At 36.3% G+C, this 20,987-nt stretch overlaps 3 protein-coding genes across 4 annotated transcripts; all 3 read right to left on the bottom strand.

Annotated features, from left to right (window-relative positions):
• Positions 1–450: 450 nt before the first annotated feature.
• LOC106168132 (uncharacterized) lies at positions 451–6,109 on the bottom strand. 2 transcript variants are annotated; one of them, XM_013547081.3, is made up of 8 exons: positions 6,020–6,109; positions 5,262–5,396; positions 4,740–4,896; positions 4,205–4,258; positions 3,848–3,970; positions 3,349–3,462; positions 2,852–2,933; positions 451–2,132 (listed from the first exon to the last, which is right to left on the bottom strand). In XM_013547081.3, the coding sequence occupies exons 2-8, from the start codon at positions 5,357–5,359 to the stop codon at positions 1,954–1,956; spliced, it is 807 nt and encodes a 268-aa protein (XP_013402535.2). In that variant the 5' UTR covers positions 5,360–5,396; positions 6,020–6,109; the 3' UTR covers positions 451–1,953. The 2 variants fall into 2 exon arrangements, with proteins under 2 accessions (XP_013402535.2, XP_086852200.1); XM_086996074.1 differs by lacking the exon at positions 6,020–6,109 and adding an exon at positions 5,651–5,998.
• Positions 6,110–7,689: 1,580 nt separating this feature from the next.
• On the bottom strand, positions 7,690–12,581 carry LOC106168134 (uncharacterized). Its single transcript, XM_013547083.2, has 8 exons — positions 12,428–12,581; positions 11,861–11,991; positions 11,030–11,186; positions 10,724–10,777; positions 10,385–10,507; positions 9,896–10,009; positions 9,379–9,460; positions 7,690–8,958 (listed from the first exon to the last, which is right to left on the bottom strand). The coding sequence occupies exons 2-8, from the start codon at positions 11,956–11,958 to the stop codon at positions 8,768–8,770; spliced, it is 819 nt and encodes a 272-aa protein (XP_013402537.1). The 5' UTR covers positions 11,959–11,991; positions 12,428–12,581; the 3' UTR covers positions 7,690–8,767.
• A 1,109-nt stretch (positions 12,582–13,690) lies between these two features.
• On the bottom strand, positions 13,691–19,605 carry LOC106168135 (uncharacterized). The gene is made up of 8 exons (XM_013547087.2): positions 19,441–19,605; positions 18,482–18,606; positions 17,481–17,637; positions 16,853–16,906; positions 16,445–16,597; positions 15,978–16,091; positions 15,470–15,551; positions 13,691–15,165 (listed from the first exon to the last, which is right to left on the bottom strand). Exons 2-8 carry the CDS (start codon positions 18,553–18,555, stop codon positions 15,056–15,058), a joined length of 744 nt encoding a protein of 247 aa, XP_013402541.2. The 5' UTR covers positions 18,556–18,606; positions 19,441–19,605; the 3' UTR covers positions 13,691–15,055.
• Positions 19,606–20,987: the final 1,382 nt, after the last annotated feature.

The raw sequence follows: 20,987 nt of genomic DNA, 5'->3' as shown, positions 1-20,987 counted from the left end.
TGTCCTGTCGCTCCGATGGAAGTAAATGATGTAATTTTGTTGATAGGAGGCCCTGCGTTTGAGATCTGTGTGCTCAGCTTTAGGAGACCTACGTGAAAGTGAACTTTCATATGGCGATTATGTCACATGCCAGCTATTAGCCTGCTATGCAGACCTATGCGGGTTCGCCAGAGTAATATGGAGTTGAGTTGGACATTAAGTATTAACGAACGGTGATCAGTCTTTTCAAGTAGGTACACAGTGTGGTGAATACGTGCTATACAGGTACAGGTATATGTTACTCACCCAGTGTCCTTTTTAAAAAACTCGGGGTGAGTAAAGGACTTATATAAATAAAATCTGCCTGTTACTGAAATTTTCTCACGACTATTACATTCAATAACGATTATTTTTTAAAAGTCCTAGGTAGAATATCGAAATGTTTCCTGACTCACAGACGACACACACATCTATCAGATAAACAAATATTTATTTAATTTCCTTTAAGAAAAAAACTTTTATTCCAAATTCTATATGACACTGTTGATTTAAAGCAAAATGAATTAATAATATAAGGGTTACATGTACACATCTGTCACACTATAGCACATTTGGTATAAGGGGCGGAAAGTGCAATTTGAGAGAGTCTATGAGATTTCTACCGTTTTATATACTTTCTGTATAAATAAAACTTAACTATCAAAAAACGCATTAAAAATCACAAATTCAAAATTTATCACGTGAACGAAACAAACGAATGGATCACATGATCCAACATAACTTCCAAAGCTTTCCTAAGCTAAGCTTAGCATTGTTTATAGTGTGTAAGATACAAAATGAAAATTTTAAGATAAAATGATGTAAAACTTGTTCATAGGAAATGCATTTCTCACCTTCTTATGCATAATATTTTTTTCATGCATGTAAAATATGCACTAATGTACACTCTGAGATTTTAATTTCTACCTCTTAGCTTAATTTTTAGTAGCCTGGCGTAATAATTTCATAACTTAAAACTAATTAAGGAGGTTAACATAAACAATTCTATTTGCAAACCACTTGAAAACAGAGCATATAAAATGTTTTACATCACATAGTGTAACACAAAAGCATTAGGTCTGATTATAAGTTAAAATGTAAGAAATCAGATTCTGAAACAAAAACGATCTACTATCACGATATCTACAGTGAGTACGTACAGTGACTAATGGGGTGGTTAACATATATATATATATATTGAAGTGCTGAATATCAGGGGGAATATTTCAAACTCTACAAATTGACAATTATTGTATTATTTTATCGGGTTTCACGAACACCCGAAGTTACAACTTTGGTAAAATTTCTGGCCAATATCATGCTATTGAAAGTAAAATTGTCCATCAGCAGAAGCAAATTATCATGTCGAATTCCAAGCAAGGGCATTATCTGAGGGGGTTAGGGCTGCGTTGCGCGCTTTCAGTTTCGGCTGCCTTTTGGTTTTAATGGAGGTACACGTATAGAACCGCAACCATGTGATCTGTGGGCCTGACCAGCTGTATAAACCTCCCCAGTTCAACTTAAAACAAGAATTAGATAGGATACAAGTCCATACTTGTACTCCTCATTAGGAGATTCCAAATTTCATCATTTTGGGTTCCACCAATTTTAGTTTCTGCATTTGTGTTGTAAGCACGATATTTTAAACCCAATAATACTCCAGGGCCTGGTTTTATAAGGTTGCTTACATTGAAAGGTTGCCTTTACTTTAGGACGGAAAATAAATGTAAGTATTGAAATTAAAGCCTGACAATTTTGGTCCACTACCGACCAATACATATAAGCTTTTGGTCTAAAATTTAAAAAAAAGACAACAAGCAACATTGTACAAAAAGTTTGAAGTTGTTACCTATAAGAAATAGATTGGCATCATTTAACAAAAGCTACACAAAAAATGTAATTTTGACCAATTTCTACTGGGCTTTAAACCCTCTGTTACAGAGATTCTGCCTCCTGTCCTGTGGCGCCACCCTTTGGCTGTTTTTCTGGAGGCTGTGCCTGGAGTGGTTGTTGTTGTTGTTGGGCAGTGTTGTAAGCTGGAAGTCCCTGGGCATACATAAGCTGGGCGTTGTAACCTCCAACATGGGGCCCCTGCTGTGGATAGTACACAAAGCCTGAAAGGAGATGAGGTTTTTATGACCGCATTCAGATTCAGACATGGTACCAGCTGCGTTGATCCAACTCTGCGGGGGATTTTCGCTAAAGTGCAATCAGTGTAATCTGCTTAATTGTCTGACAACCCCTTGACCAGCTAGGTGGAAATCAACTTTCATGCGCGCTCAACTTAATTACCCATTAGCTGCTCCAGGAGGCGTGTCAGAAATTAAAGCTGCTTACACTGATTGCACTTAGGAGAATCTTCCGCAGAGTTGGACCTATCCAGTTAGTACAATTGGTTTATCTGGACGTGCCCTATGTAGCCTAATGACAGAAGAATGATCGGGTTTCCAATCCGACGGAGGAAAGAAACATCAATGTAAATTCATCTGTGTAGTCTCTTTTTTTTATTGAATCATTGTAACTTTTTTTATCTGAAAAAGAATCACACTCACTAATTTTACGAAAAAAATCCTTATCAATATCTCAACCTCTTATCCCCTGTACGTCAGGAAATAAAACTTGATAACAAAAGTTTCTCATAACACTTGGGGCAAGATGGCCAAATGTATAATGTAAATAATCCAAATATGGCAGCACTTATGCTCTTTGTAAAACGTCCAAAGATGACAGAACAAGTTTGCAACGTTAATGATGCACAGATGACAAAAGAGTATGTGAAATTCGATGAGCCATATTTGTTAAAAACATATTCCTTCTTTTTTATCCACATTACCTTGTTGTCCAGGTACCATGTAAGCCACAGTATTTTGTCCAGTGTTGGGTACTGTATAGGTGACTGTTCCCTGACTAGAAGGCTGCAATATAATATGACATAATATAAATGTATTGATACAGCATAGCTATATTTATATAATATGACATTACGTGACTGGTGCAATATACATATATTATATAAATGTTGATACAATGTGACATGCAGGCAGTTGTAAAAGGTGACTTTACTGCAAATATTTGGCGACAACTTTTTTACATAGCTGCGAAAAGAGTTTTTGTTCATATTGTGTTGGACGTACGTTTTGTGTTCATCGTGCGTTAGATGAACCAGTAGCAAGAGGTAGTCTTTTGCCTTCAGTACATCTTTAGGGATTGTCTAATTAAAAAATACACTTCGGGTTTTTCCTTAATGTTGGTATGAAAGAATATGTTTTTAAAATATAATGTTTTAAATACATACAATTTTGACTGCTCCAATTTGCAATAAACACTGACCTTGGAACAGCAACAGACGGCATGGCCACAAATGGCTGCTGAGATAACGGCTACAAGTCCCTCTACAAAGGAGAGGAAGATAAAAAATCCAGACAGTCCCGTGATGACACTAGCCTGCAAAAGGATTGTGACAAAAATAAATCAATTGGGCATTTTATATGAAACATTAAATATTTTATTTTTATAACATGGAAAGGAATATTTAAAAACAAACACTTGACAAAAAAATATATGGAAGACCTTGGCAAATGATTAGAAAATGTTTTTATTTATTTATTTATTTATTTATTTATTTATTTATTTATTTATTTATTTTTTGTGCATAAACATCACAATCAAAGATTTAATTGACTTCTATGTTGTAAAATATCTCTGGTTAAGACAAATAGCTCCATGTAACTAGACTTATATGTAACTAATTGAATGAAACCAAAGTAAAAACTCATCAATTAAGCCATGGAATAAAACCGCAATCTACATATGAAATGGGGGCACTTGCGTAATAGTCCCAGTCAAACAAAAAATGCCATCTAACTGCTGCAAGGTCAATAGAAGATATTCCCATCAATACAATCCATGATATAACAGCTGATACGATGGACAAGATCATGTATGATATGATCTGGAAAGATATAAATAAAAAGATGAAAAAGATATATATTGAGTTTTTATTAATGCTTTGACAAACAAAGAGCGTGTATAAGTACCCCAGTAAAAGTTATGTAATTGTTAAATGTATTGAAGTTTTCTTCGGTGTTTGGTTAAGGACTTTTTTTTACAATTATAGGGAAGGTTATCATGGCTCTTGTCAAACTCAAAATTCATCATTTAAGATAGATGAACTACTGGTACTCACCAATCCCTTATTCTTCTTGCGTGTCAAAATCCCCAGTACTCCAGTCACTACGAACTAAAAATAACTTTTTTATATTAGTCAAATTTTATGTTACATAATACTGTTATGATATTTTGATAACTTTAATTAAACTAAAGATTTTGATTAAAAGAAATCTAATATCGTCAACTTTGTTTCACACCAATGATTATTTTATTTGAAATTCTCTCGTTTGTTGCAATGAAAATTACATTGCTAAGTCTGATAATACGGATAATATTATTTGAAAAACGTAACTGCACCAGCAGCAAATTTTACTTTCTCTCTCTCTCTCTTAACCTTTTTCTCTCTCTCTTAACCTTTTTCTCTCTCTCTCTCTTAACCTTTCTCTCTCTCTCTCTCTTAACCTTTCTCTCTCTCCCTCCCTCCTTCCCTTGATGTGTGTGTTCTTGTGTGTGTGTGCACGTGCGCGCATGTGTGTAATCCCCTCCCTCTCTCTCTCTATCTCTATTTCTCTCTTCTTCTTCTTCCTCTCTCCTTCCTTCCCTCTCCTTACCACAGTGCCACACCACACCCCTGCCCCGGTGTGATGGTTAATACTTCCAAGGAATCTTGCCGGAATCCATGCAGTAAAAACAACACCAAAGATGAAAGAGATAACCCCAAGAACAGTCTGTGTTATGCCAAGTCCCACACCAGCTCTGTGCATGTACCTGGAACAAATATTGTGCTTGAGAAATATTTATTGTGCTGTTGTTTTGTATGTAATTACTTGATTATGTCAAAATATTTCAATTAAAAACTATGACATTTAGGCACAATATGGATTTAGCACTTGGTTGCCCACTACATGTATCTTGCCAAAATACATGTATGTATTACGCCAATATAGGTTTATATCAGTTATTACTGATTCTATTCTACTCAAAATTACCAGACGTTCACGGAAACAAATACGTCCATGTACAAGTCCCTATCTGCATTCTTCGGACCAGGTCTTAGCAAAGATTAAAAAAAGGTGCAAGACAAGTAGAACTTACACAGGCAGTTCAAACGTAAATTCCACATATATACGTACTTTTCAGCGATAAACGGCGAAAAACTTCCAGCAGGTGGCGCTGTGATGATCACCGGCTGCCTCACTACCTGGGGGGCCTGATACATCATTGTTGTCATGGTGATTGTCTCATTTACCTTTATTTATTTAGTAAAACTGGAAAACATAATGGAGTAGAGACTGGTATTAAAAATCCCAAAAGTTAATTTTTTGTTTGTTTATATCGGGAAGCTGGGCCCCGTAACTCGAAAGCATCGCGCATCGCGACCAAGAGCAAGCGTCTCGATTCCAAAATTCGCCCATACTCGCCCCATATAATGCATTGTAGCCTCTATGTGATATCCCTATTCGCAATACACGATGCTTTCGAGTTACGGGCCCAAGTGCGCGCAATTATCTAATGCGTCAACCTTTTGGTAATACGGTGTGGCAGGAATGGTAGTCCTAGGAATGGAAGTCCAGGCTCCCGGTGTATCTCCGCGTGCGATGAGATTCATAAACGTTTTTCACTTTACTAGGCGCAGCGGCCAATAACTGTCGTGTTTGATACACAAGCCGCTAGCTGTCAGAAATTGCTTCCTGGTCTTTTCAAAAAAATCTAGGCCATTAATGATAACATCGGGCTCGGTGCACTTTTAGTTTTCCAGTTCTCCGTCTAGATCTTTAGTTCAATACTCAGAATTATGGATTAAGTAGCAAGCGAATACATATTACTGTACATATTACCCTATTGGAAGCGACAAAGCTTTTACCGGTATTAGTATGTAATAGAGACTTACAAATATTCGTTTTTCGCAAGTAAACTCCTTGCAAGTAGAGGGCATGTACAAACTGGCTCCTTGCTTCACTTTTTTTAACAAAACCCAGTACTTACGCCCAACAATAAGAACTAACCGAAATAATATAATTTTAAATTTTTATTAGTACTTTACTGTAGAGTACAAACAAAAAAAGATAATCAAAGTCAGCAAGTGAAAAATAATTATATCCAGGTAAATTATTAATATCTAATTTAACTTCATGCTGTTTGCGGGGAATATTTATACGCTGGCCATTCCGGTTAATTCTTAATTATAGGTATGCCTTCACCTGTCTGGGGCAGCCTTATCATTGCCTCACTATTTCTTAATTTATTAGGGGGTTGGTAAACACATTGCACCAGAATTGTATAGTTTGGCTCTCTGTGTTGTAAATAAAGGCTTTTATTAACGTGAAATTGAACTAAAGGCAAAAGACATTTTGATTTGAAAACTTTAAAACGGTAGTGCCCAATAGCGTCTTTTTTTTTTTTTTTTTTTTTTTTTTTTTTTTTTTTTTTTTTTTTTTTACTAGTGTAAACGCAAAGTCGATTAAAATTGATCAAAAAAATTAAGTAATAAGACAAATAAAGAATACAAATGCGTTTCAAAATTGGACTTTCTGGTTAAAGTAATACCCAATATGTATTAATTTATTATCATTATATGCCATGAATCTCCTTTAAGTTTTAAAAAGGTGTAATCTTGTGGGCAAAGAATCGTCGTGATCGGTGTGGCTTTAGCACTCCGCGCGCAGCCAGCGAGAAGTAGCACTGACTTCGAAGCAGAAAGGCACTTTTATCCCGCATTTTGTGCCGATCTTCGATAAATGCAGTCTCACACATTTCTTTTTTAATTAAAAGAAATAAAACCTTTAATTCATTCATCAAAATCAACAAGAATTTTATTCTGAAGAGGTATGTGTTTCAACATTTTAAGCCAAATATCCTTTTAGGCATTCCAAATATGTGAATGTTCCATCTGGGTTTGGAAATTTAGTGTAGTTTAGTTTTCTAAAAATACTATATATATCTGTTTTTATAATTTTCACTTATAACTGTACAGCATTCTAAAAAAATGTTATAGAAAAAATTGTACTTTTATCTAAAAATGGTAAATGCATTTAAACTGTGCTAAAAATAAAGGAGAATTGTTAATAAGCTAAAGCAAGACACCACTTGGCCAATACACGGACTACATCATACTCACGGTATCAAACCGTGTAGTACATTTAGCATTCGGGTATACAAAAGTCCGTCTGGTCACCAGAAAGTCGTAAATTACATTTTTGGAGTCTTAATTGTAATAGATCAAGTTACGACTGATAAATGTCACTTCCGTGGCAAACTGAATTTTCATCAAATGTATATGTTCTCTATTTTAAACTTACAGTATTCAAAATAAACATCACCAATGCATTAAATGCATTTCTCGACTAGAAGTATGTACTTGTTCCACATGAACATAGACACTCTTCTGTATAGTCATTTTTTTATTTTACATTCTATATGACCCTGTTGATTTAAAGAAAAATAAATGAATAAGGGTAACATGCACACACTATAGCACACTTGGTATAGGATTTCTACCGTTTTATATACTTTCTTTATAAATAAACAGTTACTATCAAAACACGCATTAAAAGTCACGAATTCAAAGGTTATTATTGTTTATAATGTGTAAGATACAAAATGTTTTTTCTTAAAATAAAATAATCTCAATTTTGTTTTTAGGAAATGCATTTCTCCCCTTCTTATACATAATATTTTTCAGGCATGTAAAATACCTGTATGCACTAATGTACATTCTGAGATTTAAATTTCTACCTTTTAGTTTCATTTTTAGTAGCTTGGCGTAATCATTTCATTACTTAAAATTAATTAAGGAAGTTATTATAAACAATTCTATACGCAACCCGCTTGAAAACAGAGTTGCATACAAGCTTTAATACATTACACGTATGTAACTCAAAAACACTGGATCTGGTTAAAAGTTAAAAATGTAAAAAAATTATATTTTCAAACAAAAACGATTTACTATTACGATATTTACAGTGAGTACATACAGCGAAGAAAGGGGGAATAACAGATATTGAAGTGCTTAATACCAGGGGAAATATTTCAAAATCTGCATATTGATAGTTTTTGTATTATTTTATCAAATTGCATGAACAACCCAAATTACAACTTTGGTAAAATGTCTGGCCAAAGCAAACCATATCATGCCAAATCCTTCACCCTTCTTCCTCATGCATGCAAGCGCATTCTCTCAGGGAGTTAGTGTCGCGTTGCCGCTTTCAGTTTTGGTTTTTAGGGAGGTTCTATGTTAGAACCGCAACCAAGTGACCCACGGGCATTTACCAGTTTACCCCCCTCCTCCATTTCCACTACATAAATACAAGTGCCAACTTGTGCTCTTTAGAATTTAAAACCCGATAATATTCCAGGCCCTGTTGTCATAAGGGTACTAACCTTGAAAGTTTTGACTTTAGGTCGGAAAATTTATGTAGGTCTTAAAGTTAAAGACTGGAAATATTAATCCACTCCAACTTATACCCCAGTGCTAGAACTAATTAACTTATGGTGTTTAATGTAAAAAGGCAATAGACAACGCTGCGTTAAAAAGTTTAAAACTATTACACAACAGTTGACTTCCATATAGAAAGCAATAAGGCATCATATAAAAAAATGCTACACAAAGTTTCTAATTTTGACCAATTTCTACTAGGTTTTACAGTTTCTGTTGCAGAGATTCTGTCTGTTGTCCTGAGGCGTCATCCTCTGGATGTCTCTCTGGATACTGTGCCTGTGACTGGGGTGGTTGTTGTTGTGGCCACTGCTGTTGCTGTTGTTGTTGGGCAGTGTTGTACATGTAAGCTGGAGGATTCTGGTTACAGAAAGGCTGTGGGTAGAACACAAATCCTGAAAGGAGGTGAGTTTTTGATGATTAGACGAGAAGAATGCGTGTATAATCTCCCGAAGAAAAATACTCTCGAACGTTAATTCAGCTGTGTAGTGCCCATATTATTGAATCACAGAAACAATTTCTACCTAAAAAAGAATCACTGACAAATTTCCCAAAGCAAATACCGTGTACCTTTCAACATCTCAACCAATTCCGCGAGGAAATAAAACTTAATGACCAAAGTTACTCCAGACACTTGGGGCAAGCGGTCAAATCTATAATATGAATGATCCATAGATAGCATTACATATATCCTTTATTAATGATTCAAAGATGGCAGCACTCATTTGTCATCCAAATGATGGCTTCACAAATTGTGAAATTCTCTCAATCCCATTTGATAAAAGTAAAATTCCTTCTTTTTTTATTCACATTACCTTGTTGTCCAGGTGCCACAAAAGCCACAGTATTTTGTCCAGTGTTGGGTACAGTATAGTTGACAGTACCCTGGGTGGTAGGCTGCAATATTATATGATACAGAATGTTTTATTGATGTGATATATTTTTATTGATATGATATGACATTATATAAATGATACCATATAAAAATACTAGATAAACGTTGATACAAGTGACATGCAGGTAGCTGTAAGAGGTGACTTTGCTGCACAAGTTGCTACAAGAGGTTCTGTATAATTTGCGTTAGATGTGATCGGAAGTTTTGAGCTCATGGTGCGGATGTGACAGAAAATTATTGCGTTAGATGAACCAGTAGCGTCAGTGATGATCTTTTTCCTTCCAGTACACCTTACCTTTTGGAGTTGTCTAATTAAAAAAAAATCACTTGCGGTTTTACCTTAACGTTGGTGTTAGTAGGTATGAAAGAAAATATGTTTAAAAAATATAATTTTTAAAATACATTTCACGGCTCCAATTTGTAAAAACAACACTGACCTTGGAACAACAACAGACTGCATGGCCACAAATAGCTGATGAGATAACGGCTACCACCCCCTCTGCAATGGAGAGGAAGATAAAAACCCAAGATAGTCCCGAGATGACACTTTCCTGCAAAAGGAATAAGACAAAAATTCTATCAATATATGCGTTTCAAATGTGTAAAATACCTGTGATATTGCTCATTTCATGTCAAACATATTTTACTTTCTTTTAATTGGGAGGGAATATTTGAAAACTATCACTCAAACAAAAAATATATAGGTCTATAAGAAGACCCCAGCAAATGATTGTAAAATACTTTGGCATAAACAGTCTAAATATAACAAAGATCTAAATGACTTCTACAAAATGTCTCTTGCTTTGAAAAGAAGCTTCATTTAACTAAACTCAAATCTAACCAAATGGACGAAACCAAAGCAAAAGCTCATCAAGTCATGCAATTAGACCGCCATAACAATATACAGATGAAATTAGGCCACTTACGTAATATGTCAAATCAAACCAAAAACTCGTTCCGACATACACAAGATCAATAGAAGAAATGCCCATCAAGACAATCCATGAAATAACGGCTGATATGATAGACATGATCATGTATGAGATGATCTGGAAATATACGCACAAATGAACAAATGAAAAAAAAAAGAGTTTTCCAATGCTATGACAATCGAAGGACATATAAAAGTATGAGTTTTGTAATCGTTAATTTTATTAAATTTTTCATCGGTGTTCGATTAAGGATTATTTTTCCAGTTCTAGGTTTTAACGCTTCTTGGAAATACAGAAGTCATTATTTAAGGTGGATAAACTATGGGAACTCACCCATCCCTTATTCTTCTTTCGTGTTTGAATCCCCAGTACTCCAGTAACTATGAACTAAAAATCACTTATATAAGTCAATATTTACAGGTATATTATATAATATTTTTTTGATATTCTGAGAACAGAAGTTCTATAATTAATTTAACACCTTTGTTTCTCAAATTATCATATTAGAGATTCTGTCACATGTTGCTATGTAAGTTACGCTGCTTAGTCCAATAATGGACTCTCTCTCTCTCTCTGTCTCTCTGCCTGTCTCTGTCTCTCTCTCTCTGTAACCCTATCTGTCTCTGTCTCTCTCCTTACCACAATGCCACACCACATCCCAGCCCCGGTGTGATGGTTAATAGTGTCAAAAGATCCTGCTGGAACCCAGGCAGCAATAACAATTCCAATGACAAAAGAGATAACCCCAAGAATAAACTGTGTTATAGCAAGGCCAACACTAGCTCTGTGCATGTACCTGGAACAAATACTGCATATGTTCAGAAATATTAATCATGCTTTTTTTTTTTTTTTTTTTTTTTCTCTCTTTTTCTTATGCACTTGATTATGTCAAAATACTTCAATTAAGAACTATGGCATTTACGCACAATATGGATTTTGCACTTAGTTGCCCACTGCCCCCTGTACAAGTATCTTGCCAAAATGTTTATTACGCCAAAATAGGTTTATATTAGTTATTACTGATTCTATTCTACTCAAAATTACCAAATAAAACAAAAATTAATTGTTTATGCTTAAAACACAAATTTGAGAAAAATGATAACATAAAAATAGAATGTTGATGATGTTGTTTTAGTGTGGAACCGGCCATTTGCAAGATCGGATATGAAGCAAGTATACATTTGAAATATCATTCACATGCCTCCCCTCGCTTTTTTACCACAACTTGATAATATTCGATACATTTCTACCATTTACTGCTATAGGTGTTTTAGTATAAAACAAGCTTGATTTTGCTGCTTTTCAATTTTGGTTAATCTTCGGATCCTCTTAGGAACAAATACGTCCATGTACATGTACCTGTCTGCATTCGTCGAACCTGATCTTAGCAAAGATTAAGAAAGTGTGTAAAACCAGTAAAGATTATACAGGCAACTCAAACGTTAATCTCACATATATACATGTACGCACTTTTCAGCAATAAATGGCGAAGAACCTCCAGCAGTTGGCACTGTGATAATCACCGGTTGTCTTACTACCTGGGGGGTCTGGCACATCACTGTTGTCATGGTGATAGAATCTCGTTTACTTTTGTTTATTTACTGGAAAAGATAAAAGGGTAGACACTGAAATGAAAAATATCCTATAAGTAAAATGTTTTTTGTTTTGTTTTGTTTATATCTGGAAGCTGCTCTGTTTCAATGAGGCGCAACTATCTAATGCGTCAACCTGCTGGTATTGCCAGTGTGACAGAAATGATAGTCCTAGGAATGGAAGTCCAGGCCCCCATATGATTTGTACAGGTTAGGGTTAGCGGTGTGGCAGGAATGGTAGTCCTAGGAATGGAAGTCCAGGCTCCCATCTGATTAGTACAGGTTAGGGTTGGTCCGAGTATTGGGGTAAGTATATGGGACGAGTCTAACCTATACGGAGTAATTGGAAGCGGACTACGGTTCCTAGCGGACTTAGATTCCTGTTACACGGTACGATACCATCTGACACTGGCCGAAAGCATCTTCCAATCCTTTCACTGGTTACCTGTGTGTTAGTTCTTGACAATCCGATAGTGACAAGAATGACAGAATTAACCCAGTTATTATTTCTATTAATGTAGGTACGTCTTACACCTGGTGTATCTCCGCGTGCGATGAGATGCCTTACTAATCGCAGCGGCCAATAACTGTCGTGTTTGATACGCGCTGTCAGAAATTGCTTCCTGGTCTATTCAAACAAATGTAGGCCATTAATGATAACGTCGGGCTAGGTGCACTTTAAGTTTTCCAGTTTTCTGTCTAGATCTTTAGTTCAATACTTAAAATTTTGAATTTAATAGCAAGCGAATACATGTTACTGTACATGTTACTCTATTGAAAGCGACAAAGCTTTTACCGGTATTCTAATACAAACAAACTAAAGTATGTAATAGAAACTTGCAAATATTCGTTTTTCCACAGGTTAACTGCTTGCAAGGTGAGGGCATGTACAAACTGGCTCCTTGCTTCACTTTTTTTTAACAAAACCCAGTACTGACGCCCAAAAATAAGAAATAAACCGAAATAGTATAATTTTGAATCTTTATTAGGACTTTACTGTCGAGTACAAACAAAAAAGAGAAACAAAGTCAGCAAGTGAAAAATGATTATATCCAGGTAAATTAGTAATATCTAATTTAACTTCATGCAGTTTGCGGGGAATATTTATACGCTGGCCATTCCGGTTAATTCTTAATTATAGGTATGCCTTCACCTGTCTGGGGCAGCCTTATCATTGCCTCACTATTTCTTAATTTATTAGGGCGTTGGTAAACACATTGCACCAGAACTGTATACATGTAATTTAGCTTTCTGAGTTGTAAATATAGGCTTCTATTAACGAGAAATTGAACTAAAGGCAAAGGACATTTTGATTTGAAAACTTTGGCAGCGTAGCGCCCAATAGCGGTTTTTTTCTTACTATTGTAAACACAAAGTCGATTAAAATTGATCATAAAAATTAAGAAAAAAGACAAATAAAGAATAAAAATGCGTTTCAAAATTGGACTTTGTGGTTATAGTAATACCCAATATGTATTCATTTATTATCATTATATGCCATGAATCTCCTTTAAGTTTTTAAAAGGTGTAATCTTGTGGGCAAAGAATCGTCGTGATCGGTGTGGCTTTAGCACTCCGCCCGCAGCCAGCGAGAAGTAGCACTGACTTCGAAGCAGACAGGCACTTTAACCCCGATTTTGTGCCGATCTTTGATAAATGCAGTCTCACACTTTTTTGTTTGTTTGTTTTGATTAAATGAAACAAAACCTTTATTCATTTATCAAAATCAACAAGAATTTTATTCTGAAGAGATGTTTCAACATGTTAAGCCAAATATCTTTTTAGGCATTCCAAATATGTGAATGTTCCATCTGGGTTTGGAGGTTTAGTTAAGCTTTCTAAAAAAACACCATTTAGGCCTATATCTGATTTTATAATTTTCACTTATTTGTAGCTGTACAGTACTCTACAAACGTTTTAGGATAAAAATTGTTCTAATATTTAAAAATGGTAAATGCAATAAAACTATATACCAAAAAAGAAGAATTGTTCATAAGCTAAAGCAAGACACCACTTGGCCAATACGCGGACTACATCATACTCACGGCATCATACCGTGTAGTACATTTAGCATTCGGGTATACATACATGTACCAATATGAAAGCTCTTGAAATATCTAAATTTAGTCACATATATATCCAAACGTACCAGCAACAACTAACCTATGATATGCCTCTGGCGAACTGATTTTTAACATTAATTTACCCTGTAGTCATGTATTATGAACTTCACCAGTAAGTCATACCCCTGGTATCCGTGGCACAACCGGTCATCAAATGCATTTTACAGATTAAAAGCATTGCCTTCCACACGAAAGTGTACAATGCAAATGTATACTCCTGTATACGCAAAGCTCCATTACTCTTCAGGGCGTATGAATTCACAAAAGTCAGTCTGGTCACCAGAAAGTCGGAAATTATATTTTTGGGGTCTTAATTATTATAGATCAATTTACAACTCACCAATGTCACTTCCGTGGCAAACTAAATTTTCATCAAGAGTATATTTTCTCTATTTTAAACTTACAATATTCAAAATAAGCATCACCAGCTGTTCATAAAAAAAGTTTCTCGACTAGAAGTATGTACTTGTTCCTCATGAAAATACACACTCTTCTGTATAAGTAAAACCACACCATACTCCAGGCCCTAAACTCACAAAAGAACTTACGTTGAATGTTGCCTATCAGCAACTCAAAAGTAAAAGAAAAACGCAGTGCAAAATGGCAAGCCAAACTTCTGACCCTGGAAATGTTACACATATCTTAGCTTATAAAAAATTGCAATAGTTAAGCGTCATCTGACTTCTTTGCAACACCTGTATTAGCCGGGCGTAGAACAAGCTGGCACATCTTAGGTTTAGCAGACAATACTATATATATCTAAAACTGTTTGCGCAGCAGTGGCGCATTTGATGATAAGCAGCTATCTATCTATCCATCTATACTACCTACACGTGTATATATCCAATTGACTCACAAGAGATGAAGCAGAAAGACACCGTATGGCCATCAGCCAACTACAACAAACACTAAAAAATGTATTGGTAACTTTGGCAAATATGCTCCGGCCATTACAGCTTCTGTGGCATATGTTCATCCATCTGTCCCGTGGCGCCCCCCTGCGGCCATTGTTGGTGCTGTGGATAGTATCCTCCAACCCCTGGGTAGTGCACATTTGGTACTGAAAGTGTTTATAATATAGTGATCAGGATAATGGATCTCTTGTCTGCCAGAGAGACAAACTCCTCAACGTAATTCAACTGCGTGGTATTAATATTATTAAAAGAAAGTCGTTTTTTTTCACTTTTCATTTTTTCAAATCTAGAATAATGACACTGGTAAATTCCTCAAGGGTATTATCTCTAAATATCTCAAAAATTCTGTGAGGAAATACAACTAGAAAACAGTAATTCCTAAAGATACAGTGGGTACTTTGGGCAAATGACCAAATGTGTAATTTGAATGGACCATCCTATTCACATTACCTTGCTGTGCCGGTGCCACGTAAGCCATAGCATTTTGTCCAATGTTGGGTTCTGCATAAGCCACAGTTCCTGGGGTGGAAGGCTGTAACACAGTATGATACAATATTACACAATTATACAACATGTTGTGATAAAAATCATACAGTGTACAAAAATATTATAGAAACGTGAAATGCGGGCAGTTGTAAAGATGATATTGCTGCAACAGTTTGGTGACACCATTGTTGCACAACTGTGCTAAATGTGACAGGACCGTCTACATATATTTGTGTTAGATGTGACAGGAATTTGAGGACGAATTTTGCTAGATGTGACAGTCAAGTTTTGACCCACTTGATCAGCCATGTGCCTAACACCGAGTTTATCCAGATCTTTATGTAGTTAGTATGGAGAAGTCTTATTTAAGCCAACAGGCAATGTCATTGGGGACTGTGAAGTTTAATTATGTAAAATAATACCTTTGAAATAACTAAAATTTTGCCAACTCATATATGCAAAATGCACTAACCTGAGCACCGCAACAGACGCCATGGCAACAAAAGGCTGATGCAATAATTGCTATAATCCCCTCTACAACGGACAGGAAAACCATATACCCAGACAGTCCAACGCTGATGTAACCCTGGCAAAAGATTAAGATAAATAAACATAAAAATAGGAATTTGTAAAATAAAATTTGTAAAATACCTTTGATAGTCAACAAATACACAATTCATAAGATAGTTTTTGTTTAAATAATTGGAAAGAAAGCTATAACAACAAGTGCTGACAAAAATGTGAAGAAGTATGCCTTGGCAAACGACCATACCTAGGTTTTTGAATAAATCTTAAAAACAAAGTTGATATTTTTCCTCAAAATGTCTGAGGGTTGGCAAAGTAATTTCATTTAAACAAAAGAAAACGTGACAAATTGGCTAAAGCAAAAATGTGCTTATCTGCGTCATCAAAATATAGGAATACATGTAATCCACATACGAAATTTATCAAAGATCCAAATGTGACAATATCGTTGCTCAAGCTGTATTGGTTTCGTATGGCACTCGCAGTGACGTCAATAGCAGATACACTTATCAATGCAGTCCAAGCAAAAACGACTGATATTATAGACATGATCATATATGCGATGATCTGGAAAGATTTAAATGCATTAATAAATAAAAAATAAAGTGATTTTAATCAAATTAAAATTCATAATAAGAATGCTGTTCTGTCAAGGAGTGGAAACATAAACCTTATAGACATGGTACGTAATGTACTAAGTAAATTATCATCATTTTGATTAAGCACTTATATTTTTCAATTAAAGGATTATTGTGTACGGTTCATAATAAATAGGAAACTCATAACATTATCTAAAATTCAAAGCAGATGAACTATACTCACAAGCCTTTTGTCCCTATTTTGCGTCAGAATTCCCAGCACTCCAGTTACTATGAACTAAAAACAATCTCCAAATTAATCAATATTAACAATATGCAACCCTGCCACACACACAGTGATTGTGTCAGTATGAATTCGGGAAGTTTTATCCAACAAAACTAATACGATTTACTTTCTTTCACGCATATTAGTAGTACATAATAGTTACTGCTATGGTACCTACACTGCTCCATACTACGTGTTACCACAATTCTTGGTTAGTGTGATAATGTGGATAATATACTATCAAAGAAGGCTAACTGAACCAGCAGTGAATCATCTCTTTCATTCCCGATCTCCTTCTCTCTCTCTCTCTCTCTCTCTCTATGTGTGTGTGTGTGTGTGTGTGTGTGTGTGCATGCGTGCGCGTGTGTCCCTGTCTCGGCCTCTCTGTCTCCATCCTCCCTCTTTCCTTCCCTTTCTCCTCGTCCGTGTCTTTGTCTTTTTTGTCTCTCTGTCACTCGCTCTCCCCCCCTCTCTCTCTCTCTTTTTTTGCCTCTCGCTCTCTCTCTCCCCCCACACCCCCCTCCACCCCCTCCCCCTCTCTTCCCCCTTTCCTCTCTCTCTCTCTCTCTCTCTCTTTTTTTCTTACCAGAATACCACACCATATCCCGGCTCCACTGGATCTGTTGGTAAGGCTGAGGAACGCGGCAGGCGGCCAGGCAACATACACGATTCCAAGGATAAAACAGTTCACCCCAAACACCAACTGTGCCACACCAAGGCTAACACCAGCCTTGTGATGGTACCTGGAACGAATTGAATGACAAATATTAACTATAATGTTACTTAACTATTGTGATTTTGCATGTATGTAAACAATAGGGATCGTTCACAATGATTTCACGGATTATCAGATTACCCAGCAAACATAGTTTTATAACGTTACAATGACGTTTTTTGTTTGTTTGTTTGTTTGTTATTTTAACGTTTTGGTAACGTTATGATAACGTTCAGCTTCTGTATTTGCTCAGGTTACGCTCCTCCTCTTGTTCCCAAAGTATTTGTATAATCACCAACTTCCCTGTTTTCTACTCAACACCAGGTGGAGGCGTGTAAGACCCCATTCCCATAGATTTTAGATCGATCTATCCCTGTGGGGAGTCTCACCAGATTACTGTCAGCTTAGCCGGCTTAAGTGTCTGTCCTGCCTACTAAAAGCTGTAAGGGGGTAATTAACTACCGTGCGCGCTTGGCTGACATCGATTTAGCGTGAACCCTCAGGGAGTTAGGTCGATTTAGATGGATCGATCAAAATCTTTGGGAATGCAGTCTTAGACTGTTCATCTGACTGCATTCAGCCAGTGTCCTCTATAGAGTCCATTTATAAATAGTTCAAAATAATTGAACACTTTGATATTAAGCTGAAAATAGTCGCGGTATTTGATTTGCCACAACATGTGCTACTAGCAGTTTCTGACCATAGGCAGAATTTACCGGTAGATATGTTGAAAATTTTGTCAAAATATTAACGTTTTATAAGGCTTCTAGAACAATGAACTGCAATGGTAATTGGAATAAAAAGTTCCAACGGTAATCAGCAAATATACGTACGTACGAACACCCGCTGCCCTCTGTCCCAGGTGAACTTACCTTTCAGAAAAATATGCTGGAGGGGGTTGGGTGAAAAACACCGGAAAGGGAACTCTCTGGGGGGTCTGGTTCATCGTGGTTGCCAAGGTGATAAAAACTTGTTTACACGCACTTATCTGCTGACACTGGAATGGACAATGAAGTGGAGACAGCTAATGTGACATGTCCCCTAATTAACATGCTTTGATTGTGCTAGATATATTGTCTAACTGTCTAACTAACACTGGGTCCCTCATAGCATGCCGACGTTTTGTCAACGTCTGACCAACGCCATTATTAACTCTAAAACTGGAGGTAGTCAGTCAATGCTAGGTCAACATCGGCAAGAAGCGGTGGTACCTCACATGTTACTCTGTTATGAATCTGAGGCATATCAATCAAATGAAAACTTTGGATGACGAGAAAGGTGGCTTGCAATATGTCATGTTAGACTGAATAGAAATTGTAGAGAAGAAAGTGCTACGTGCAAGGGGTTAGGGCAAATTAAAATATCGCGACCGAAAAGAAAAATGACTCATCAGTAAAAACAAATATTTATTGAGCAGAAGGCCAACAGATATATAAGACAGTGTCTAAATCACAAATAATACAGATACGTGGATGGCAGTAATAGAAAATTACTTGTATTGTTGGGCAACTGCTGTTCAAAAATTTGTTGCTTGAGCGAAAAATTCAAGTTGCGAAAAGCAAGTACGCATCCCATAATGTTGAGACGTGCGGTATGGCTACTCGTGAAAAGTCCACACCTGTATCTCGTGCAAGATAGGTACTACGGAGAAATCAAGGCCATGAATGATAACCTGGGTCTACGTGCATCTGATGTTCTTCGCTTTCAGTCGTTGGGTGAATGCTCACAATTATGAATTTCATAAAAACTAACACGATTTAACGGTAACCCTAATTAAACATCACCCTAACACAAGCTTAAGACGACAATATAGAAATAAAAAAAAACTTACAGATATTTGTTTCTGTTTTCTCAGGTTTGGTACTTGGTAGTAAAAGGACTGCAACAGCCAGCTCCTTCTTCCACAAAACCTTCTCGCGTCCTACTGACGTAAAAAATAAGAACTAAACTAGATAAGAAACCGTAGATATTCAATTCTTTATTTTGATTTTACTGAAATTCGTATTCAAACAAATAATAAAATCAAAGTCAAACTGTAAAATTATTCATATCAAGTCAGATTATAAATATGCAAATATGAAATGTTTGCTCTTTAAAGTGAATATTTTCCACAGGGTCGTTTCGGCTTATTCTTAGTTGCAGATAATTCTTAACCAGCTGAACCCGGTAGCGTTATTACGACTCTCTTTAAGACATGTTTATAAGAAGCCCGTAACGAAAAAAAAAAAGAAATAATTGTTAATGCTAAAATAGTATAATAATTAATAATTAAGTATAATAAGATTAAAAATAAACAAAATAGTAAACATGATAATTAGATAACGAAAATGAACGTGTTTCTCATTTGAATCATCATTTTATTGTAAAGCCCAGCGTGATTTATTTTAAATCTACCTTTTGAGACTTAACAAAGAATTCGTTTTGGGATTTAAAATGATATAATAATTAGTGTGGGAATTGAGTCAGTACTCCCCTCCCCTACCAAATATGATTATGAGACTATTCAGAACAGTGTACTGATCCACGGATCAAATATCGCGGACCCTACATGAAAGAAGAGCCGACTAAACCGCTGATGGTCTCCCTGCCTCCACACGCTCTGTCCTTGCAGGGGCCTAGCAATTAAACCTCGGAGTCGTGATTTAATCCGTTCAGTGGCGCGTGTGGAGGCAGGGAGACCATCAGAAGATTAGTCGACTCTTTTTTCGCCATATTTGATCCGTGGATCAGTAGATTCTCGGATCGTCTGTTCTGAACGGCCTCCAAGTGGCAAATAAGGGAAAACCATTGATCGAGGACACAAATGTAATAGTAATGAAAACATAAGTTTAAGCAGCGTGAACACTGCACCATGCCAGCGACACTATTTCAGAGTTACATACCAGTTCTTCAGAAAAAGTAGATATGTGATATGTGCAATCAAATAACTTGTCGCTGTTTACTTAGAGGCGCGTCATTTAATCAAGAGATATACGGTATCAAACGGTTCCCGTCCAACCAATATAGATAACATGAAAGGGCTATGTGTGTGTGTGCGTGTGCGTGCGTGTGTGTGTGTGTGTCCTACTAATACTTAGAACCTGCCTGTGATGAGAAAATATTAATGAACATATGGCCTACAAAATATAGTCTATGCCCACGATGTAGTAAACCACTATTGATAAAATGTCTGTGAGCTGCACCACGTATGTTAGATCGATCTAGGTATGGGAACCCAGTCTTTGACTGCATTTCCAGAGATTAAGATCTATCCATCTGAATCGACCTAACTCCCTGGGGGTTCACATTATATTCCTGTCAGCCGAGCGCGCACGACAGTTTATTACCCCCTTACAGCTTTTGGTAGACGGGACAGACATTTAAGCCGGTTAAGCTGAC

The sequence above is a fragment of the Lingula anatina genome, chromosome 9 (assembly GCF_051362555.1).
Source record: "Lingula anatina isolate TDL-2025a chromosome 9, LinAna3.0, whole genome shotgun sequence".
Taxonomy (NCBI): domain Eukaryota; kingdom Metazoa; phylum Brachiopoda; class Lingulata; order Lingulida; family Lingulidae; genus Lingula; species Lingula anatina.
Note: the sequence above shows the minus strand (reverse complement) of the source record. Positions and strands in the feature narration are given on the sequence as shown.